This window comes from Cynocephalus volans, chromosome 4 (genome assembly GCF_027409185.1).
Source record: "Cynocephalus volans isolate mCynVol1 chromosome 4, mCynVol1.pri, whole genome shotgun sequence".
NCBI classification, from domain to species: Eukaryota; Metazoa; Chordata; class Mammalia; order Dermoptera; family Cynocephalidae; genus Cynocephalus; species Cynocephalus volans.
In genome coordinates this window covers 110,849,724-110,874,803 of record NC_084463.1, presented here as the reverse complement: position 1 = coordinate 110,874,803, position 25,080 = coordinate 110,849,724, and the positions used below count along the sequence as shown (strand labels likewise).

Genomic DNA, 25,080 nt, shown 5'->3' with positions numbered 1-25,080 from the left:
TTAATTTATTATTAACATAACTAAGAAGTACGTTATTACCTCTACACACCAAAGCACGTTTTTTAAAAGCATTAACAAATGGATCACTAGCTCTCCTTCTTCCAGCAAGAAGAGCCTGAGAGGTGGAGAAATATTTGTGACCCTGCAAAATTAAAACATTTAGAAAATCTCTTTGCTTTCTTACTTACATAGATGCATTATACTTTTCATGCAAAATTAAAGAACCAAATCATAACCTGTAGTTTGCAAAAAGTAAAAGGGACAACTTTGGTTGTTAAAATACAAACGTGTAAATCCAACAGTACATACATTACCATGTGGGACTGTTGTTGCTTCAAATGGTTTTATTTTAAGTTGGCCAAGTACGCACACATTAAATAGACCTTTACCTGGGAGTCAGGTCCTTCATTCCAACCCATTTCAGAGTTCACAGGGGAGCTGGAGATTCAGGATAGCTGATTTGTCCTGTTTCTCTAGCTTACTCTCTCCCACTCTCCAGTCTTCCCCCGAGACTGCCAGATCCCTTCTTCCCCTTACCAGTAACCCCACAGCTCCATGGTCCTTTCAGCTCGAAGACCATAAATACAGGCATAGTCTTTTTTTTTGGCCTACAATTAATTGTTGGTCTACATTAATTTTGGTTTGTCAAGAACTAAAAATCTAGAGATCTCACATGTTTACATTTCTAGGTGCTCTTGAAAAGTGGGAAGATCTGGAGACGGAGAACCCATATTCCCTCAGAGCAATAATTAGGTGATTGTGAGTAGTGGCCGTCCCCTTTGAGTGGGCTGTGTGCTCTCCCTTTCACCACAGTCCATCTCCCTCTCTACTGCACCCTCATGCCAAAGTAAAGGTGCCATTTCCTGTGGATCTTGTAATACTGTTGCCTTTTTTCCACACCCAGCCCATGTCACTCGTTTACATCATTTGCCTGGCCACCTTGGTCTCTGTGTTTGAAACTGGTTTGTCAGTCCCTAAGCTTTATCAGCTTCATCTAGCTCCCAGGGAGCGAAGAAGGAAAAAGGGAAAGAGCTTAAATAGTGGTCTTCCTCTTATGTGTGTTAGCTGAAAAATAATCAGATCTTCCACACTACATCTCCCATCTTGTGGGCATATACTACAGAGTAGGAGGCTACCACCTTCTGTTATTTTAGACAGGCGTGTGTCCTACCTAGGAAGACAAAAGGGAGAAAAAACCTCACTCAGCCACATATAATCACTCAGTAGCCCAAATGTCATGTGCAAACATACCGATGAAAACGTAACTTCCATCATTATGCAAGGGAGAAAGTGAGGGAGAAAAAGAGGGAGGAAGGAAACTAATATTTATTGAGTACCTAAGTGACAGTCATTTCACATGTTGTCCCATTTAATCTCCACACCTTCCCTGAGAGGTATGGATTATTACTGTCATTTTTTATTAATTAGAAAACTGGATTTTTAGAGGAGTTAAATCACTTGCTGGGGTCACAGGTCTGGTGAAATGGTAAAGGTAGGATTCAATCCCAGGTCAGACTGACTAAAAAGCCCACGCTTCTTTCCCTACACCACCATGCTTCTCTTGCAGATTACAAGATAGGGATGTAAACTGTTCTGGTATGCAAGCTTGAAATCAGTCACTTGCCAAAACAACAGAGATCAAAGAAAGAAAGCAATTCAGGACTCCTGGGTCAGCTTCAGGGAATCTTTCTTAAATCCCTTGGCAATGACAAGGAAAAAAGAGAACCACCAAAGAACTTTGAGAACTGCTCCCTCATTGATGCAGACATCAGCCTCAACAAAGGCCTACCTGGTCCAGCTCATATGGTCAGAAAATGTAAGGCTCTGAAAGATCCAAGATAAGCTCCTCGAAACTCTTTTTTTACAGAGTTAAAAAAAAAATCTCAATGTCACATCTAGCTGGAGATAGAACCTTGTCTAGAAGTCTCCTTCTTCCTAGTCAAGTTCTCTTTATTCTCCACTGAACAAAGAGAAATTGGAAGGATACAAGGGACCCCCCAGTTCAGACCTGCAATCCAGCTCACCAAAGCCAGTCTTCAAAAGAGGCAGGTAGAGAGCCATATGATGACATTTCTAGTGGTACAAAGGATCTCCCTGTCCAGAAATCCCTCTCCTTCATGCCTGTCTCCCAGGCTCAAACATAATAGATCCATCCTGAATTCCATGTAAAACTGCATGTTTTTTATAAAGGCCAGGCCACTACCGATTATTAACATTGCGGGGGCACACCTGGGGTCCTCCCGCAGACCCAGAAGGAGAAGGAGCCAACAGGATTACCCCTGGTGTTGGGACCGAGGGATCTTGGGGAAAAGTGAGCCTGCTGCCTGCCAACCCAGCCCCGTGAAAGAGCCACTCAGACGCCGCAGGCGTTCTGTCAGGGCAGTTCTACTTTATTGCCGTTGCAGTGCAATTTATATAAGCAAGCAAGTAGGGGCTTTCCATGAACTAACCAATCAATTAAAGGATCACGTGGGCATGCATTTTGTACTAACATGTTGAGCGTAGTGATCACGCAGGGTTCATGAGTGCAGAAATACTGGAGGACCAATAAAAACCTTTTGGAGCTATCTTGGGTTATGCCTCCCCTACTTCCCGTGGGCACCATCTTCATCCTCCACCCGTAGGCACCATGTGGCTCACAGATAATGTTTGCTCCTAAAAATGGGCCCAACATAACATGACAATGTGGGTCCAATAAAAACAAGCTGATTTCTAAGGGTAGAAAGCTGGAGTAAAGCAGATGATTCAAGACCCAGAACAGGGCTTGCTCACATTTGGAGTCTATAAATGTCCGTTGACTTGAACAGAATTGAATCATAATGATTTCCAGACCAAAGGATCCTACCTTTTATTGCTCTTCTCTAGACCTTCGGCTAGTGACCAAAGCAAAATCAATTGCTCTAGGGAAGCACAGGCTTGTGAAGACGATAGTAATAATAGCACGCAAGTAATAAATTCTTACTAAGGAATGGGAGAGTCACTCACACCAAAAAGAAAATGTTCTAAGCCTCCAAACATGAAGAAAAACAATTATTTGTCAGTTCATTACAGTTAAAAGTAAATAAAATTTAGTCGTTTACCCCCGTAATAGTCTATATGTGAGGTCAGGTTTGACCTAAGAGCATTTTAATAATACTAAAATCAGATGGGAGTACTCTCCTCTCAGTATGTTCCCCATGAAATGCCCCAATTTTCGAACAATGCTGATGTAATTTAAGTGTCCCCCTTTAGTATATAGAAGACAGTTCACTGTTTTTTAGATACATTTTTTTATTTCAGAATAGCTTTAAATTTACAAAAATAATTGTGAGGATAGTACAAAGAGTTCCCATACACTCTTTACCCAGTTTTCCCTACTATTGACAGCTTATACTACTATAGTACCTTTGTCACAATTAATGAACCAATATTGACATGTTACTATTAACTGAAGTCCATACTTCATCCTGATTTCCTTAGTTTTTACCTAATATCCTTTTACTGTTCCAGCATCTCATCCAGGATACCACCTTACATATAGTCATCATGTGTCCTTAGGCTCTTCTTGGCTGTAACAGTTTCTCCGACTTTCCTTGTTCTTGATAACTTAGTCAGTTTTGAGTAGTTGCGGTCAAATATTATGCAGAATGTCCCTCGACTGGGATTTCTCTGATGTTTTTTCATGATTACAGTGAGGTTATGTGTTTTGGGAAGGAAAACCACGTACACACCATGTTCACATCATATCAAGGGTACCTGTGAACATGACTGATCACAGTTGAGGTTAAACTTGAGCACCTGGCTTATGAAATGACCGTCAGGTTTCTCCACTGCAAAGTTACTTTTTTCTCCTCTTTCTATACTGTATTATTAGGAAAGAAGTCACTATGCATAGCCCATACTTAAACAGAGGGGAGCTATGCTCTGCCTCACTGAGGGCAGAATATCTACATAAATTTTTTGGAATTTCCTGGCACAGGTGATTGATCTATTCTCCCTTATTTATTTAATCATTTATTTATATCAGTACAGGCTCAAGAATATTTATTTTCTACTTTAGGCTATAATCCAATACTATTTTTATTTTGTGGCTCAATTTGTTCTGATGTTGACAATTGGGAGCTCTTTCAGTTTTGCTCCTGTGTCCCTTTAACACACTCTCACTGCGGTATTTTTATGGGGCACTTCCTTACTTTCTGGCACTATAAAATGCTCCAGACTCATCTGGTATATATTTGGTGGTGTAGTTCTAGAACCAGGCATTTGTCCAAGCAGCCCTAATCAGCTTTTTTGTTTGTTTTGTTGTTGTTGTTTTTGTTTGGGGGGGGGTTGAGACAGAGAGAGAACGGTATTAGAAACAACTGAGATCTAGGCACTCGTGCTACTTCCCAGTCATTGTTTCTTGGCCTTCTCCCAGCAACCTAAGCAACAGCAGTCCCAAGAGTTTCCAATCTCATAGACCGATGACTCTTTTTTAAATTTGAGAAGCAATATAGAGTTTCCAACTTTTTAATTATTTTCAGATAAAGACATCTGAAAATTACACTACTATTTAACATCACTATCATTTTATGAAAACTAGCAAAAAGGAAGGATATAAAATCAGAATAAAGAGAAGTCACTAAATAAATCTAGTTTTATGAAAAACTCACTACATAGACCAGATTTTTCTCATTTTACTCCAGACTAGTCAAAGATTGGCATTTTCCCACCAACTAGAGGAAATAATCTCTGGCTGCAATTAAGATAACCTTTCAGGATTATGTTGACATGCTGAGAGCACAGGTAAACAAGTCCAATAATTGGGATCTAATTCCTTCTACCCTCCTAATTGTCTCTCCTTCCACATTCCTCCCTTCAACCCCACCCTTGTCCACTATATACATGCACCACCACCATTAAGCAAAGATAAAGGCAGTATCTGGAAAAAGAGAGAGGCAATTTTCAACGCATGGTAATTTGATCCTAACTATGATGCGAAGTGCTATAAGGTATAGGCTATGGGAACTCACAGGAGAAACTACTTCTGACGTTTTATCTGGAAAGGGTTCAAGAAGGTGGTAGTGTTTAAGCTAGGCCTTTAAGGATACATAAAATTTCTGACAGAAAAAGATGAGAAAACAACATTGTGGGTGATGGGGTTTTGCAAAGGCACAGAGATGTGAAATAGGAAGCAATACTCCCAAGACAGCCCATTGCATTTTGTGGCTGCAGCCCAGGGTGTCATGGCAGTAGGGAGAGATGGAGAAAAATAAGGCTGGGAAGGTATGCAAGTGACAAATTCTGTGGCATGTTCATTCCTCAGCTAAATACTTTCTCTGTTGGTCGCAGAAAAGCATCACTGCATTATGATTATCAGAGTGACATAAGATTTTTGAGGATTCCAAAAGATGATTCTAGTGGCAATATTGTAAAATATGGCCTAAAGAAATTGTTATACCAAACCTAGCTGATTATCAGACCCATCTAAGGAGATTTGTAAAAGCTCAAAATCACAGGCCCTATCCCAGCCCAATAGAATCAGAATGTTTTTCCATGTTTAGGACCTAGGGATCTGTATTAAAGCAAACAAACAAAAGCAAAAAACTCCCAGAGAATCTGATCCAGTAGGCCCCTGGTCACAGAATGGGAATCGCTGAACTAGAGAGAAGGGGGATTAGGGACAGCAAAACAAAGACGGTAGGTGTGAAATGCTATGAGCTTGGACTAAGGCAATGTCAATGCAAATTAATGAACAGAATATGGATTCCAGAGACATTTCTGAGACTAAAATCAGAAATATTTGCTAATGGATTATATATGAAAATAACTCAAAGATGACAGTGCGATTTTCAACTTGGGCAGCTACAGGAATGGTGATTTCACTAACCAAGCTAGGGGACAAAGAAAAGGCAAGCACATTTGAGAGAGAAGATAATGAGCTTGGCGTGGTTATGTGTTGTTTGTGGTACGGAAACAGAATATTCTGGTGGCAGTATTTAAGAGGTGGGTAAAATTTTAGATTTGGGGGAAAGGCAGGTCTAAAGATAAAGATTTTTAAGCTATTAACATATAAGTGACAGTTGAGGACTTAGGAAGGAATAGGGAAAGACTAGTTTGAATGTAAAAGAATAAAGAGATATCTAATAGTTGACAGTGAGACTTGTGGCAGGACGAATATTACTAACATATGACCTTTACTCCTCTGCCAGTCTATGTTCTCCCTCATCTCCTTTTATAAGAAGGAAGGACTTACCTTGCTGGAGAGAGTCTAGGTCACCTATATGATAAAGGAACAAGAAGGAGACAAGGAAGGAAGGGGAATGGGGAAGAGAAAAAATCACCACATGGGGCTAAGTATTGAGAGGCGTTTGGGGATTTACGGAGGGTGATGCCTCAGAGTCATTGCAGAATGATGGGAGTAGACAGGACAGGAAAGAAAATTTTATAAACTTCACTGTGGCATATGTATTTAGATTCCTTTCATAGTTTTTGAGAAATGCAAGTAAAGGATTGTTTTCAGGTTAATTTTGGTTGCTGTGTTGTGTTTCTTTCACTTCAGCTTCACTCCAAGCCTGAACCACAGAGGTCTAAGATTAATAAAGGATAAAGAAAATAATAAAGTAAGAAATGACAATAAAGTAAGAAAATAAAGTCCCTGAAGTTCTATCATTAGGATACATAGAGCTTGAATGATAGCATTAAATATCAACTGAATTGGAATAACCTCAATTGACTTTCTCTTACACATTCTCTGATCTCTCCATGCTACTTCTCAAATCGGAGTTCAAGCACTCATTGCTTTTTATCTAGACCATTTCTCTCCCTCTTTCCAGTCTTGGCAACCTCTCTGTCACACTTGCAGTTCATCCTTTTAACCTACCAGGTTGAATTTTTTTCAGTACAGAGCTTGTGTCATTCATCAGACCTTTGAGGGCTCCCCATTTTTTCGAGAAGCAAGTCTAAACACATTGTTATACTTGATGGATATGGCAAGTTGGCATTCAGCATCCATTTCAAATGTGTGCCTTCCTAAACTTCAGAGGATGGAAACTAAAACTGCTTTTCCCAGACTCTCTAAAGGTAGGCTTCTGGATGCAAATTCAATCCACCAATTAATCCATGCCCATGTGAGTTAGAAGGCAGAAGGAAGGAGAGACCAACTTCATGCTACATCAGCTATTGCTTCAGGCGAGCACCATCAATGGAGATACTAGGTTTTTCTGCAGCAAAGTTCCAGAATCATGGGTGCTGAGAGGCAATCACAGTGATAGCAGAGATCAGATTTAGATTCTAAGCCCAGTCACTCACTTCATGGATGTAGAGACAGTTGCGGCTGTAGTGGTAGCTGTCTCCTGTTTCCCCACATCTCTTATTATGGAAGAGATAGAAACTTCCCTACTGGGCCAGTTCAGAGATATTGATCTGGGAGCCATTCCTGGGGCTGAGATTAGAAATCATTGTTCTAGGCTTTCTGACAATTTTATAAATACCTAACTTCCTGTATTAAACTTTTTCTGTTTAAAATAGTTGGAGAGGTTTCTGTTTCCTGTAAGGGAACCCTGACTGATAAAAATGACACTAAATACATTTTACAATTTGGCCTCCAATCCTCATCTCAAACCTTATTCATTTCTGCAAGGATACCTCATGCTGTAGCTGCACAAGACCATTTACCATTCCAGAATTTAATCTGTACTATACCCCCTCGTCAGCCAGGGCTATAGTCATCTCAAGGTTTGACTGGGGCAGAATTCACTTCCAGGTTCACTCACATGGTTGTTTAGTACAGTTTGTTAAACCAGGATTTATTTCCTTGTTTCCTGTTGGCCAAAGGCTGCCCTCAGTTCTTTCCCATATGGACCTCTCTATTGGGACATCTCCCAAAATGGTAGCTTGCTTTATCAAAGTAAGCAAACAAGATCAAGAGACGGAGTGTGCTAGCAAGAGGAAAGTCATAATCTTTGAGACCTAATCCCTCTACTTTTGCCATATTCTATTCATTGAAAGCAAGTCACTATGTCCAGTCCACACTTAAGGGAAGGGGACTAAACTAGGGCATGAATACCAAGAAATGGGGATCACTGGGAACCCTTTTAGAAGGCTGCCTCCTCCACATTAATGAATCCTTCTCATTGCTTCTCTTTGCAATTTGTTTATAAATCTTTGTTAGCATATGTCATTGCTAATTGTGTACATATCTGACTTCTCCTTGCATTCTTAGCACTTGTGTAGTATATGCAAAGTTAGCACATAAAGAGTAGCCTCTCAGTAAATGTTGCTGAATGAATGTGAGATTTCATGAGCTGCAAGTCATACCTTTATCCAGTTATTAAGTGTTAAGATCATTCAGTAAAGGGTCAATTGGTCCTGCTCACCTAAATTTTGTTCTTGTTGACAACTTTCTTTTGATATAGAAAGCAGTGTGAACAAGCCAGAAGAATGCATAAAGGCTATTGTACTTGACCTTTACTCTCTGAGTTGGCAATTGACTCACCTCTGTAAGTCATATTAATATTTATTTTAACAGAGAAACTGCAGTGTGTTTTGGACTGTGATCAATTCAAAGAAAGCTGAGCTCCCTCAGCAACCACAAATCTAATAAATATTGGCAAAAATTTGGTTCCTTGATCTTGGTTCCTTGATTTCTAGATTTTTATTTTAGTCTTTAAAATCTAGGATGCTTTCTTGGCAATCTGGAATTCTTCCGTAAATACTATCATTTTCTGGAAATTAGAACCCTTTTCAGGCACTTCCAGACTTTTTTGTTACTATTCCACTTGTTATTTTGCTTGGGTTTTGCCTTCAGCTAAGCTGAAGACATTCTTCTGCAATCAAAAAAAGACAAAATTAAAAATAAAGTCTTCATAAATACCAAAAGACCTAATTGAGTAGTACTCCACTATATATGTTCTTTTACCTATAAAGATTATCATTTCAGCAATGGTCAATATTGTAAATGTAAATAGTAATAACAAAGACTTAGATGTCATAAAACTATAGTATCGTGAGCAAATATCTTAAAATCAAGTCATGTTTTCTCCATTAGTAGGTTTTTTTAAAAGAATCTATTAAAGATAGACTATCAACCTAAAGAACATAACAGAAACTTCTATGTAGTATAGGTATGGGGAGGACATGTTTAAATCTGAAGACCCGGCATGTAAAGTATGCCTAGGTGGTAAATCTGGAAAGGAGGGCAGGATGAGATGTATGTCACTGATAGCATCGGAGACAATGTCAACTCACCATAGGTATGGACTGGTGTATGGGCAGAAGCAAGAGGCAAATCTAATCTCAACTTGGACTGAAACAATGCTCTGTCTGCAGGGGACCTTGACCTGCATCTGAAACCCCAATGCAAGTAGATCAAAGCACTAAGATGCTCAGTCACAATGACATAATAATAATTCAGGGCATCAGCTGAGTGGTCTGCAGCTACATGGAGGAAAAAAATAATATGGAAACAACCAGAACTGTGGAACACTTCATACTGCAATAGAAGCAACAGATTATTCTCATATTTGCTCCCACCGCTATGCCTCCCTTTTCTAATTTCCCCTCATACAAGGAGGAGTTGTTAACCTGATTGATAAAGACCAGGATTTCTACATGGGCACACACATTTTCCTGGTGGGTGGAGTTATTCTGCCTTAAAGCTCAGCACCCATTCATGTCACTCAGTTGCTTGCTTCCTGCCTCAGACCCTGGCAGGGCCTGGTCCCTAAAGGCAGGTTAGCCATTTTCATCTATCACTTCAATGCCATATGTGGTTAGATGGGTGAACTTGCAGCTTCTGTTGCATCTTTCTCTTTATGGATCCTACATAGGCCTCCAAGCTTAAGTCACATGCTCAAAAAAAGTTCCACAGAGAACTCTGCACTGGGGGCTATTGGCTGATACTGAAAGGACGAGTCGACACCAGTTGACGATCCACCAGAGAGAGCTCGTTTTATTAGACAGCACACACACATACATATAGGGCTTTAAGGGAAGGCTGATTGGTTTGAAATACAATCCCTATTTAGCACACCACATGGGGCTTGGGGGGGAGCTGATTGGCGTGCGATTCGCGCCAGTGGGAAGGAGAATGCAGAAGAGAAGGGCAACCAGCGCCATGATGGGGTGCAGCCGAGAAGGGCTTATGTGATCAGGTTTTGATCCCTTGGGGCATTTGGGTTCTTACAGATACTAATAAAGTAGAGGTGGGGGCAGAAATAATTAACCTTGTTATAATATCCAAACTTTCTTTATTCTCCTTTTCCAGAATGATGGTTTGGATGACACTAATGTGCTTCATTTCTCTGGATCTGTTAAAGCAGGAGCCTGCTCCCTGAAAAAAATCAATGTGGGCTGGCCAGTTAGTTCAGTTGGTTTGAGCATGGTGCTGATAACACCAAGGTCCAGGATTTAATCCCCGTACTGGCCAGCCACCAAAAAAATAAGCAGCCCGCCAGGTTTATGTGGAAGCAGATGACTCAAATGTGCTCACAAGCAAGTATCACCTTCCATATGGCATTAAGTTTTTTTCCCACTGCTCTTGGTCTAATTCTACGCCAATGAGTACTACCATGTCTTCCACTAGGCACACTGACCATTTCTGCTTGTTTTTTCCATTTCCCACCAAGCATCATGATTTCCTCTAGGTATCACCACATCCATCAGGTATCACTGCCTCTACTAAGCACCACTTCTAAATTTTTTGGGCACTGCCACACCTATAAGTCACCACAGACTTTGCCAGACTCTACTGCTGTTTCCCTGGTAGTATCCTAGGTGGCATCTACCAAGTGACAATGCTACTTCTCTAGATGATATCTTGTCTGCTATGACAGCTGCCTTTTCCTCCAGCAACCACAGAATTCTCCAGGCACTGCCATCTTTGCCAGGTATTCGTGCAGATGTTGTTGCTTGACACCAGCACTGATGCACTGGAATTCTGAAGCCACTTTGATATGGCTATTGTTGAGTTCAGGTGTTATTACTTTTGGTACATTCATTCCTATGGGAGATATTCTATGTAAATAAGGAAATACAAGATTGGAACACAAATGAAAGATAACAATTGGCAACGTAGATTTGAAAATCATCTGAATACAGGTGGTAATTGAAGCTATGAAAGCGTGAGCTCCCCAAATGTTTAAAAATAAAAGCAGAGGTCTGAGAACAAAGCTTGAGTAGAGGCAACCAGAAAGAAGGGATCAATGAGATATAAAAATCTTGAAGTTTGGCATTCAGGAAGATGATAAAGCTTTAATCTTAATTGCAGTTGACTAGTTGTTCTCTATATTCTACACTGATATAATTAAAAGCCATAGTCTAGTGGGCAGGAAATCTGGATTCTAACCCAATTTAGTTAATTTGATTTGTAGTCTTTAGGTGAATTACATCCCCTCTTTGGATCTCAGGTTTCTCTTCTATAATAGAAGAATGTTAAACCAGATGATTTTTGACATTTCTTTCAACTTTATGATTTTATGAATTACATACAGGAAGTTAAAAATGTTTACAATCCATAGCCACTCAGAGTCTTCTTCAGATATTCCCACAGTCCTGTTACAGATGTTTAGTGACCTTACAAAAAGCAGGAGGCATTGTACATACTTTCCTAGAAATACATATATACTATTTCAAAAGTCAAATTTTCCTGGTCTTCACTACAGGACTGTGTTTACCATAATTTTATTAAAGCCTATGCATTTTCTTTAACTGGAAAATGCCTATATAAACTATGAAAATCTGGATATCCATTACAAATTATAAGATCCATTACAAAATAATTCTTCTCATAAAAAGATTAACTCAGAGGTTTCTTCTTCCGTAACTCTATTTATATTTATGGTTCCCTATAAACATTTTTCCTATACTTTTTTAATATGTAAGAAAAATAAAGATTTTTCTATCCTGCTACAAAATACCTTCACAATTCCTATTTCATAGAGGATTTCTAATCTCTTCTTGAAACAGAGTAAGCCTGGGCCTATGAACCAAACTGACTCCATTTTCCCTGCAAAGGACACTGTTACTTTTCCAACTCCTCAGTCATGAGACCCCTCAGGGCAAATGATTACCCCATGGGCTGCCCTGACAAAATAGACTGAGATAAGAGAGGAAACAGATATTTACTGAATTGCAAAACACCTCCCCAAGACTTGTTTACTATAATTGTAAAAGTTACAGATTAACCTTAAGACCCCTTTAGGAATTCCCACCTGAGCACAAAGCATCAAGGTGACTGCTACAATGACCCTCCTGGGGTGACAATGATGAACACCACTCCCTACCGAGCATGCACCCATGACGCAGCTGGGAAGAGCAGAACGGACCACCTCCAGTGAGGCTGGCCTGCCACCCCTTAACTCCTTTCCCTATAAAAGACCCTAAACAGCTCCCCTCGGGGGGCTAGCTTTACAGTCGCTACCCCATTTATGCATAAGTCTATCTCCTCTTTTAATAAAGCGTTGCTTGCTTTACTGTTGGGTACATTGGTTCATTTCTATGAGTTTGGTATCCGAGAGCCTAATTTAATCACTGGCAAAAATTGGAAAGCTTTGGGCACCAGAGAGGACTCTAGCTGCAAGAGGCAAGTGGCCACTGGGGCTATTTTGCTCCCATGTCTCTGCTGCTGGTAGATCTCTCCTGGAGTCCCTGGCCTAAATTCTAGGCAATGTTTTATTCTCTTTACCTTTCTCTGATTTTCTGAGCCCTCTTCTGTTTGGTTGGATTGCATCCACTTCTCTATAGGTGCACCCTGGAGGGCTCCTGGCTATGCTTTGATTTTCTGATTTATCAACACCACACTCTCCCGAGTGAGCCACGGGCCCGGGCCCTGTTTTTCTGATTTAAATCTAGTTGATACTTTTCTTCCTTATGCTGAAAACAGTGGGGAGAACTGCTTTTATCAATCACTGTTAATGGAATAGGTTGGCCTCACCGATTAGGAGTAGGCTAAACTGGATCCCACTGCTCCTCTTTTCTCTTTGTTTGCTTCGTTAGACATTTAGTTGAGTACCGGTAATCTGAATAAACCTTCCAATCCTTGCATCAACTTTTGGACTTTCAGATCATTTGTTTAAGGCAAGAGGGCAAGCAGAGCCTGACCTGTCGGTAACATTCTCTTATGGTTTTAAAGGTAATTGTGTTTTACATTCTAGTTTATTATGCTTGTGCAGAGTTTTTTTAAAAAAGCTGTTGGGCTAAAAAGGAACTATCTAAAAGTGTCATTAACAATGCTAATTTAATACCAATTTTAAAGTGTTTTAGTCTTGTAGTCTCTCCTTTAGTCCAATCCTCACTATACTCACTATAAAAAGGAGTATTGGCCCCATTTAACAAAACTGAAGGCAATTTACAGAGAGCAATATTCCTGACTGCCAGGTTCAGATTAGGCTGAGATACAAAGCCTTTTAAAATTTAATTAGCTACCTCTTTCTTTTACAACTTTTTTGAGGTACAATTGGCATCCAATAAACTGCACATGATTAAAGTATACAATTTAAGACGTTTTGACATACACTTGTGAAACTATCACCTATAATCAAGAAAATGAACATACCCATCACCCTCAAAAGTTTCCTACTGCCCCTTTGTGATACCACAGTCCTACTCATCTGCACCCACCCATTCCTTCACTGCCCCATCCCCACCCTCAGGCAACCACTGATCTGTTTTTTGTCATTGTGGATTAGTTTGGATTTTCTAGAATCTTATATAAATGGAATCACACAAGGTTTTTTTTAAGTGTTTTTTTTTTTTTTTTTTGGTTTTGTTTTGGTTTTTTTTTTTTGGTTTAACATCCAGCTTCTTTCACCCAAAATAATTATTTTAGATTCACCCATATTGTTGAGTATATCATTCATTCACTCTTCTTGCTGAGTAGTATTTCATTGTGTGGCTATACCACAGTTTGTTTTCCATTCATCTGTTGAACAAATGGATTGTTTCCAGTTTGGGCCTATTACAAATAATGTTATGAACATGCATGTACAAATCTTCGTGTACACACATGCTTTCATTTCTCTTGCTGATTGACAGGGAGACAATGGTGCACAAACAAATATAAACCTGGATCTGATGAAGTCTTACCATATTAATGAGCCACGTTAAAATAGGAGTAAAACGCATAGATTCGGGGTTCAGTGGACTTGGGTTTGAATCTAGCTCTGCTCCTTATGGTTGTTTGACTTTTTCTAAGCCTGTTTCATCTGTAAAATGAGGTTATTAATCATACTTACCTCACAGGATTGCTGTGATTAAATGAATTAATATCTTTAAAGTACTTAGAGCAGAGTTTGGCAATAGCAAGTGGTCAATAAATATCTATTATTTGAGGGCAGAATTAGCTCTTCACAGGGTAAATCTACAAATGACTCGTGTCCCAACATCAAGAAGCATAATAAGCAGTTTAATTAAGCTGCTAAGCATAGAGGCAGTAGTGTCAGCCATACCTGGATTTAAATCCTTGCTATGTTGTTTACTGGCTGTATAACTTTGAGCAAACTAAACAACAACAATGTCTGTAAAGTGTCTAGTGCATGATTTGGCACAAAACAAATGCTTAATGGACAATAATTATTGATTAACACGTCCTGAAAAGCAATAATATCGCCAAGTGTTCGTATTAATAATAGCTGCCATTTATTAGGGCTTACCATTTTAGACCCTGTATTCTCTTTTATGCTTAACAATCCAGCTAGGTGAGCCCAATCGTCCCCATTTCATGACAGAGAAGGGAGATGATCTTTGCGTAGCTATGATCAGTGCGAGGTCGGAGGCCTAGTGAGTGGTGGCTTGGAACCCAATCCTTGACCAAACGAGAGGCTTGCAGTGAGGTCTCTGACACCAGCTGGGTGCTCGACATTCCGCTCTGGAAATGGCGCCAGTAAAGGCGGGAGTCGGCCGTGCTGTCCCCCAAGGCCACCCCATGGAGCCCCTGCCTCGAAGAGCCTGCCAGGTTAGGCCTTTCTGGCCGCCACTTGGGCACTAACCTTGGCCTTCGCTGCCACCACTACCCTCTCAGATGGCCTCCCGGGTGCCGGCTTGTACTGATTCCTCCGGGGAGGCGGGGCGTGAGTGGGGGCGGAGCTCTGGGGAGGAAGGTTGGGGCACCGTCTCCAGGCAACGCGCCGAGGGCGGGGCTTGCGTCACTGAGGTGCGCCGAGTCGCGGGCGCCCCAGCCGCCGCCTGGGAGAACGAGCGGCGGGCCGAGGCGGTGCCGCTGCTTCCGGGAGTGCGATGCCTTGATCCTGGGTGAGTTCCGCAACGCTGTCCTTCCGCCGTTCCTTTCCTAGCTGCTCCATGGTCTTCATGCAGGGAGTACAAACACCGGACAGTCTCGACTGCCGAGCCGGGCTTCGAGGGGCGATAGGCCTGGCCCCGCCTCCCTTTTCAGGCCTCGGTTTAGGGCGCGGGGCTGGCTTGGGAGGCCCTTCTGTGGTCGCGCCGTCCCCAGCCCGGCGGTGTGAATTGCCCGGGGTGGAGGTGGCTTGTCCCGCTTTGGGAGTGGTTCTTGGGGGACGAGGAGAGAGTTTTTCCTCCTCGAGCCCAGAACCGTTTTTCGAATATTGCCGCCGGCTCAGTTCGTCGGCCTCTGGACTTAGCTGTTCGTTAAAAGTCCGGGTGCGCTTGAGTAGGGGCTGAGGCAGCGGGGGAAGAGCGAGCACAAGGGTCGCCCGCGGGGTTGCGCCGCGCCAGGCTGCACACTCCGGATAAGAAACCCTTTGCCTGGGGGGTAGCTTTGAAAGGCCAAGTCGATCTACTTAGCTGACCCTACATTTTTGTAAGTCAGCCTGGGCTTGCTACCCTTACCAAAGGGTTTTCCTTGTCAAGCTTGCTGCTATCTTGAGACCCAACTGAGAAAAACCGTTTCCGAGCTAATAATAATTGTAATGATTACACAGAAGGAAAAGCAGCCTTTGAAATTATTTTGAAATCGTTTCTTCGGTTATTTGTCCCCTATTACAAAATGTAGATTTACTATTATAGAAATTTATCCCCACAGTGTGCTTCCGTATTCTGATCCTGTCCTATTTCACAGTGCCACAGGATTCAGTTCTTCCCTCTGGCGAATTTATAAAGCTGCTGTAACACTTCCAGTTTATGATTCTTACATCTTCAGCACAGAATTATTCCTTTCACTCCCCTCCGCCCATTTTTCTTATTATAAAATGAGGTCCATCCATTCAGAGTTTTGTCTAGGGCATGAACTGCCACGGACTAAGGATCCTAAATTAGTCGCCTACGTATTGAAGTCACCCCTCTGAGAAGTGATGCTTTCTGAATTCAGAACTCAAAAATAGTACGGATTTCTCTCCTTCCATGCTGCTTGGCTTCAGTTTTTAAGTATTTTCCTCTAGAATATGATTATATGTTTCAAAAATATGTTCATTCTTTGTCATTTGATATAAGTGAGCTTTATATTTGACGTATGTAGCCTGATCCTTCTTGGTTCAAGTCTAAATACTAACATGTTTCCCTTCCCTTTTTCCAAAAAAGGCAACGTCCAGAGAAATTGTTATAAGCCTAGTATATTTTTTCCAAATAGAAAATGTATTTAATAAGCACACTGATGCTGTTAGAAATCCATATTCTTAATCTCCAAGTACTCTACCCTCTTATAGTCTTTTGTTTCTTTGGTTTTTTCCCTAAAATTTTTTTCTTTTTTTCTGATTAGGATCTTTGAGCCCAGAATAGGCACGCCGGACTCTACACTTATTCTGACTGGCCTACTTGTTTCACTGTATATCTGTTATAACTGTGTTAATTTCTTGTCTTGAAAAATAGCTGATATCTGCTTACAGACCTAGAGTCTGAGTGAGCAAAGAGTAATAAAGTAAATAATAAATATCCTTAGGGACCTCATACTGGGTATTTATTACTGATGTTAAAGTTGACTTGACAAAACAGTTGATTATTTCGATTATAAATATGTTTTTTGTAAGTGAAGTTGATGATACAAAATTTGATTGAGAAGAGGTTTCAGAGAGGTTTTCTAAATACTGCAGTACTTGTCAACTGGTCATCTTGTTTCAGGCTTTTCAATTTTGCTTTAATCCTTTTATGAATGGATTATGGATTAAATTTTCAGAGAGTTTTTGTGGGGTCTTCTTTGTTTGTGATTGGTTTTTTGTTTGTTTTGCCAGTTATTCATGATATATTTTTTATATTTTTATAAGGAATATTTAACTACAACAATATATTTGTTAGAAAAAGAAGTGATCAACTTGTATGTACCACGCACTAGAGAATGTGGCATTTTTGGAATTCTTGATGTTCTTGTGAGTTTCAAAATAACAGTTTTTTATTTAGACATTCCTTCAAATGATTATTGAAAGCACACTTTTATCTTGCTAGAAAGGACTGTGTTATAGGTGGCACAACAGTATGAGAGCTGCTAGTTCTTTGAGAAATCTTGACCAGAGATTTGTCTTTTATTAAATTCTATGCTAGTGGTTTCCAAATTATGTTCCTGTGCAGTAATGCTGTTCCATGATTTAGATGAAGGTATTTTATTTACATAAAATACTGAATGTTTCCCAATTTAAATTAACTTTAATGATAAATTTTCACAATTTTACGTTTTTCTTACATATATTTTTTTAACTTCTTTCCAAGTTAGTATTAACAGATGAACAAATTAACAAGAATCAAAATGTACTAAGTGAATAAAAGAAAAAAAAAATAACTAGAGGATGGCCTCAACAGACTGTTTTTGTGAACATGCCCTCTTGGTTGTGGTTTTATATTGTATACAGATCACAGAGTCATATTTTTATGCTAGTAATAGATATTAATATCTATCATTATTTTATGTTTTTCAAAATAAACCATAAATTTCAGACCCTCCTTCCCGAACCAGGTTGAGAACTACTGTTCCAGGCTCTCTTGAGTAGTCTCTAGGTAGTGTTGCATTTTAATCTAAACAGTTATTGATGAGGTTTCACAGATACCAAGTGCAGTTACAAGACAACAAGTTAATATGCAGCCTCAAATTATAAACCTTATTATTCAAAGTTAGGACAGCAGATCAAAGCAATGCAAAAAGAAAGGAGAGCATTTTCTAACTCAGTAAATAAGCAACTAAGGCTTCTTTTTAAATATGGTTTTGATGGGCAATGTAGGGTAGCAAAATATGTCACCCCAAAATATGCCACTTTGACATAAGATTTATTTTGAGTTAAAGGCACTTTAAAAACCAGCAAGTGTAAGAAAGGCACTCTACCCTTCCTTTTTCTTCCTGAAGGCAAGAGATGAAACTCCCACATGAAAGGTGCCTCCCTGTGCCAGGAGGAAGGAAGACATTCTTATCACCAAAGCTGGGCAGTCTAGGTTGAGAGAAATCTGTACAAACAAACCTTAAAGTAACCCTTATCTTCCTAGTCACTTTTCTACGATTAATTGCCCTAGCCCAAACCCCTTTGTCTTATCATGTTTTCACAATTTACCACGGTTTATCCAACCTATTATATAAGCTTTCAGCCCTAACTACTCCTTTGAGTCTTCATTTTTCTTGTGAGGGCTCCCATGTACATGTAAAAATTACTAAATAAAATTTGTGTGTTTTTCTCCTGTTAATCTGTCTTATGTTAGTCTGATTCTTAGACCAAGCCAGAGACTCAATGAGGGTAGAGGGAAAGAAATTTTACCTCCCCTATGGCACATTGATTAAATTATCATATTTGTTTACACTAAATATTGAGACTGTATATTTCAAAAGTTTAGTTTTTTCTTAGGTAATGTAGGTATAATTTAAAGTTTCAGTCTGGTTGATTAGAATCTTATTGCATTTTGATTGGGTTGGTACAGGAAAGTTAGAGGAGGGTTAAGTTTCATTTGGGTAGTAAAATATTAGGTTAAAGGTCACTTACACCACTTCCCACCCAGGCAAAAATCTTCTCTGTAACACTCATTAGATGAACCTCTAATCGTTACTTAAACACTTCCATACTTCCAATGAAAGAGCTCACATACATTACAATGGCCCTTTCCACTTCTAGATGGTAGGATATTCTTATATTGAACTGAAATCTGCCTCTCTGACTTATACTTACTGGCCATTCTGTTCTCTGTAACTATATAATATAAATGTTACTTCCTCTTCTACATGACAGCTCCTCAAATATTTGAACAAACCTATGATTGTTATTCCATCTTGTTACCAAACTGTGATTATATAGAATAATCCCTTTGTTTCCTTTTCTAGATCCGTAACATCTTATGTATGTTCTAATTTATTAATACCCTTTAAAAGTCTGATTGCTTAAAGCTGAATACAGACCTTCAGTGTGGTCTAACCATTACAGAGCACAATGGGATTAGTAGGCTCCTTGCTCTGGACATCTGCTTCTAGCAAGAGTTTAGAATTATTTTAGCACCTTTGGTGTCCATATTATACTGTTGACTTGTTTTGATTAAAACTGTCAGACCTTTTATATTTTAACTGCTTTTAAGCATATCTTACCTATGTATTTTTGTGCAATTTGTTTTCCAAAGCATTCAGAATTAACATTTAATCATATTAAATATAATTTACTTAGTTTCAGAAGGTCAGTATCTAGTTCAGTCTTGATTCTGTTATGCAGTGGATATTATTCATTCACTCCAGTTTTGGTCATTCACAGATTGGGCAGGCGTGTAGTCTTGAGTTCAGGTCATCAATAAAAATGTTAAACACCACACCTCCTGGTGTCAATCTCCCTCTCCCTTTGCCTCTCTACTTTTGTCATTCTGACTGTTTTTATTACCTCAAAGGCACCAACTGGCTCCTTTCTATCTCAGGCACTTTCTGTAACCTCTGCTTGGAATATCCTCATCTTGCCATGCCCCCACCCCTCTTCTCTAGCTAACTCTGATTATCCTTCTGATCTCAAATCAAATATTGTTTACCCAGGGACTTCTTTCCTAACAGACTAGATCAAGTCGCCCATTTATAGGCTTTCATAGAACCTGTACTTGTTTGGTTTAGCATTTCTTATCTTGCAGTTGTATATTTATTTGTATGTTACTGCCTCTTCCCCACTGTATTGGATGCTCCATGGCAACAAGAACCATGTTCCTTTTGTTTACTGTTTTATTCCTAGAACGGCACTAGGCAAATATTACTTGTTGAACCTAATTTTTATAAAGGCCATGTAACATAGTGGCTCCCTAAATGCCAGTCTGCAACTATTGGCTCCTGATGATGTTTTCACAAGTTTGGATTAGAACAAGGAAAAATAAGGACAATGTGTAGTGTATATGTGTATATATAGTATACCTAAGTGTGAAGTTACTGCCCTTCTTTGGGAAGGATGTTTATTCTAATATTTTATCCTACTTTTCAGGTTATAACTTGTTCTTTTAAAAAATTTTGTTAAGTTGTCCGGCTAGCTCAGTTGGTAGAGCATGAGACTCTTAATTTTTGTTAAGCTTTGGGGATTTTTTTTTTTATTTTTAGAAACTGTTCTTGCTTAGAATAAAAAGAAGTGAGCAATACCATGGTGCTTTGAGATTTTACTAGTCTGTGAAACTCAGAAATCACTTTTGTTGAATACCCTAGAGACCTCCTCTAATCTAATATCTTTGTTTCTCTTTGGATACAGTTGCTATAAATCCACTTGTCTATGTTTAAAATATATAATTTTGCCTTCAGAGATTTTTTTTTAGTGGGCCGGATCTTCCTTAACAACTTCCTTTCATTTATCTCTCTAATATGATATTTATTGTTGCCAAGTAGGTTTAGATTCAAAATAGTAATTGTTGAGGGTTTTTTTTTTTAAGTACAATTGTACTTTTCCTATACTCAAGGTAACTAAAAGAATAAACCTTAAATACAGTACATTAAATTTTAATATGAAAAGAAAAATTTACGTATGTAAATTTTGCAACTTTACATTTAAATTTTATAACTATATATTTTAAAGTTATAACTTTAATTTTTGATTAAATGATAAAGCAAGTTTCCTGGCAAAACTTTTTCTATAAAATTGTTACTAATTCACTTGCTTTATATGATATAGATGTTAATTGGGGTGAATTAAAATGATAGTCTTTGATGGATAAATAAAATAGAATTTCTTGGTGGGGGGAGCAGGTTTTTTAAATTGTAATGCATTTTTCTTTTTCTATATTTTTAAAAATTGAGAAAAAAACTACTACTAGCTGTATGACTTTGGGCAAGTTAGTGTGCCTGATTCCTTAACCATCCTGTTTCTTCATCTATAAAATGGTTACTATGGGGATTTAAATGACCGAATTTGTGAATACATGTGAAGTGCTTAGACTAGTGTGTTATATAGTGAAAGTGATCAACAAATATTAGGTGCTTTTACTGTCAGTAGTAGTACTATTAGTATTGAATAGGAATGTTCACAGTTATTGAATACATTACTATAGGCAAATTCTAAAAATTTAGCTTGTTTTCTATTTGAATCAGATTCTCAGTGCTTGCTATTCTGGTAAGTCATTATCTACCAAAGAAAAAGAGCTATCTAGAACAAACACATCCAACTCTTCTGTAGCCACAATACATAGAATTGTATCTTTCAAGACTTTAGAGTAAGTGGCTGTTAAATAAATGTTTTGTGATTAAATTTTAAGGTCAATTGAATAAATTATTGATCTATATTAATGGTAGATTATTAAAGTAGTGATCTAGCCTTTTAACTAAAATTATTAATATTTAGAAAACAAGTTACATAAGTCCTAAGTTAAAAACACTGAGAGGAATTAAAGGGCAAAATAACCATCTTTTTTCTCTAAGCAGAAAATGTGAGGTGGTTAAACTATCTAACATTTTAATTGTCTTAGGTTTTTCAAACCAAAAATCTATTTAACATATATATTTTTAAGTTAAAAATAAGTTGCACGTTTATAAATAAGGTAATTCAACAACAAATTTTTAGCTAATATAATTATATCGTGAGCTAGTATATCATAGTGCTTAAGAATGTGAGCACTAGAATCTGAAAAACATGAGTTCAGAGTTCACTTCCAGCACTTACCAACTATGTAACTGTAGATAAGTCACTTAGCTCCATTTCCTTATCTATTTATTTCCTTATCTGTAAAATTGGGATATAATAACGTCTACTTCTTAGGAGGTAACAAATAAAAGACGTAATATATGAAAACACTTAGCTTGGAGTCTGACATGTAGTAAGCAGTCAGGAAGTGTTCTTAGGACCATTATGTAAGGTAGACAAGCTTCCTATTAAATATAATCACTTGCATGTCTGTGTGTGTGTATGTGTGTGTGTTTTAATGGTTTTTGACTTAGCAAAATTATAGGAATTAGAGGTTTGTCACCCTCCCAATAACATGTGAATCCTGTTTCCTCGTTTAGCTATGTGAATAAATTCTACCTTAGACTCGGGTAAATCTATTGAACTCTCACTTAAAGGTCTTCCTAGTTTTTCCTAATTTTTTTGAAGGATGGGTATATTGCTGTTTTTATATAATATATAAAAGTAACTTTTATGTATATTTGGCAGAAACTATGTGAAGCAACACTCTTTCTGGATTTTGAAAGACATCATTTCATCATGGGACAGCAAATTTCGGATCAGACGCAGTTGGTTATTAACAAGTTACCAGAAAAAGTAGCAAAACATGTCACATTGGTTCGAGAAAGTGGCTTCTTAACTTATGAAGAATTTCTTGGAAGAGTAGCTGAACTTAATGATGTGTAAGCCTTGCTCTTTTTATTTCATTTTCTTCTCCCTGACATATACCCCATATGTCCTGGCTGTGTAAGCATTAACGAATTCATTGGTAAGACTTAATGTTTTCAGCAGCAGTTACCAAATATTTATTGAGTGCCTATTATAAGTATACTTTCTGTGTAGCCTTTTTAAAATATGTAATGGGAACAGAAGAGATGGAAGGAATTTAAAATGGAATTTGGAACACAGATTGCAGACATAGGAAACAGTTCTAGAATACAATACAACCCAACATCTCAGCAGTTATATTCTGATAGACTATAAATTGACTCTTGTTTGAAAACACTAAACAAGTACATAACAAGAAGGGATTATGCCAATTAGCTGCTCTAGAGAAAGACCCTAGGATAGTTAAATAACACCGAGAAGGTTGCTGCACGTCGAAAGATTGAACTGGACATTTTATATATATATAGAGAGAGAGAGAGATCTGTGTTGTATACTGAGTCATTATTTTGCCAGAGAAATACACATAGATTAATAGGTGATTTTCATCTGAGGAATAAACTATTTTACTTATTAATATTTTTAATTAACACCTTTAAATCCCTACTTAGCTCTTTTGAATAAATTTCTAAGATTGAATATAAATTTCTCTGCCTTAAAGAGCATACCTAATAGAATTTAGCCTTTTCTTTGTGAATTTATTCTTTATCATATCAATTTATACTGATCTGTATAGAAGCGATTGAAATACACAGGGCTGTTTGTGCCTGAATGGCCGTGGCCCAGACCGCTATGCTTTTTAAATACTACATTTTTGCTTGTCTGTTTTCTTCCCTAGGGATAGGTGGACAGATGTCACTTCTTTCTATTAAATCTTCCTATAGCCCACATCTCCCTTTCTTTATGTATGTCTTCTATCCCCCCAGCTATAATTAGAACTTATTGAAGTTGCTTCTTAAATGAAATCTTAAAGTTTCTCTCTGTAGTCTCTTCAATTTAGATAACATTCACTGAGTACACACGATATGTAAGGCGCTCTGCTAAGGGTTGGACATTTTAACCAAGGCCTAAATTGATTACCCAATTATTAATGGTAGATTAGGCTCTGAGTCCGAAGCTCTTTCCTCTATCCCACATTACCTCTCTTAAACCCAAAGAAAGGCCAAAAAAAAAAAAAAAAAAAAACCCAATATAGGACCATTTAAATTATATATAAATTTATAATGTTATAGTCATTATTGATAGCTTACAGTAAGATATATGAACCTACTGCCTAGACTTTATGACAGCTGTGTTAAGTGGTAAGAGACATAGTTGGCAATCTGGGACACTTTAGATAAATTTGGAATATGGTCTTTATTGACATGGCTAGAGTCTGTTGTTACTAGCCAGTCATGAAGAATAAAGAATATCTTAAAAGTTAAAGGTGTCTTAGGAGATGATTTATTTTAAGAACACTGGATTTTATTCTTTAAGAAAAAAAAAAGAAACAAAAAAACTGCATGGAGTAAGATATATGTAAATGCATAGAAAATGAACTACACGTAACTATTCTCAGTGCTTGTCTCTGGATTAGGAGATGGTGGGAAAAGGAGGCAGTAAAGGGAGATTTTACATTTTATTGTGTATGTATGTGTATCATCTGATCCTTTACGATGAAAATGTAGTCATGGATTTTAAAAACTCTTAACATTTTTACTTTTTTTTTTTTTTTTTAATCATCCAAATGGTAGTATTTGAAGCATTACTTCTGGGACAGTATTTTCAAAGAGTAAAATAGGATTGAGAATCTAGTAGAATCATAAGAGCGGAATGCTTTTTTATGTTTATACTTTCAACTCTAATGAAAAGTAGTTAATGACATTTGCCATCCCTTTAGAGTCTTGAGATTTATATACATCATAATCCCAGTCTGTTCTGTAAAATTTTGCCTTTGGCCTAAATATATTGGATAAAATGTGCCTTATGAAATCATCCACAAGCTAAGCTTGCTGTGTAATACACGGGTTATGGTAAAGAATATATTCCTTTTATTTATTTAGCACAGGACACTACTGACTGGATTTGATTCCTAAAACCAATTCCCATATGTTGGAATTGAGTGTTTCACATGCAGTGTTCTCTGAGAACCGTAAAGTTAAACCAATACAGAAGTAGTATGGCTGGGTAGCTAGAAAACAGAACTGGAAATTGGCACAGCTGAATTATTTTCACTGGCAGACTTTGCTTTCTAAGGCTAGTTGCCTTTTTATTTTATTTTTAATTGTACATGTTTGTGGGGTACACAAATGTGTTGTTTTAATACATGCATATATTGTACAGTGGTTCACTTCAGGTAGATAGCATATTCATCACCTAAACATTTATCTTTTCTTTGTGGTGATTGCAGTCAAGATCCTCCTTTCTAGCTATTTAGAAATATACAATATTATGATATTAACTCTAGTCAGCCTAGAACATCAGAACTTATTCTTCC

At 38.2% G+C, this 25,080-nt stretch overlaps 1 protein-coding gene across 1 annotated transcript in view; it reads left to right on the top strand.

The window, feature by feature from the left end:
- Positions 1-15,122: 15,122 nt before the first annotated feature.
- Positions 15,123-25,080, top strand: part of RNF141 (ring finger protein 141) — a 31,873-nt gene continuing 21,915 nt past the window's right edge. The window contains exons 1-2 of the mRNA XM_063092698.1: positions 15,123-15,207; positions 22,428-22,621. Coding sequence (XP_062948768.1) covers positions 22,479-22,621 — 143 coding nt within the window. The 5' untranslated portion in view covers positions 15,123-15,207; positions 22,428-22,478. The remainder of the gene's footprint in view (positions 15,208-22,427; positions 22,622-25,080) is intronic.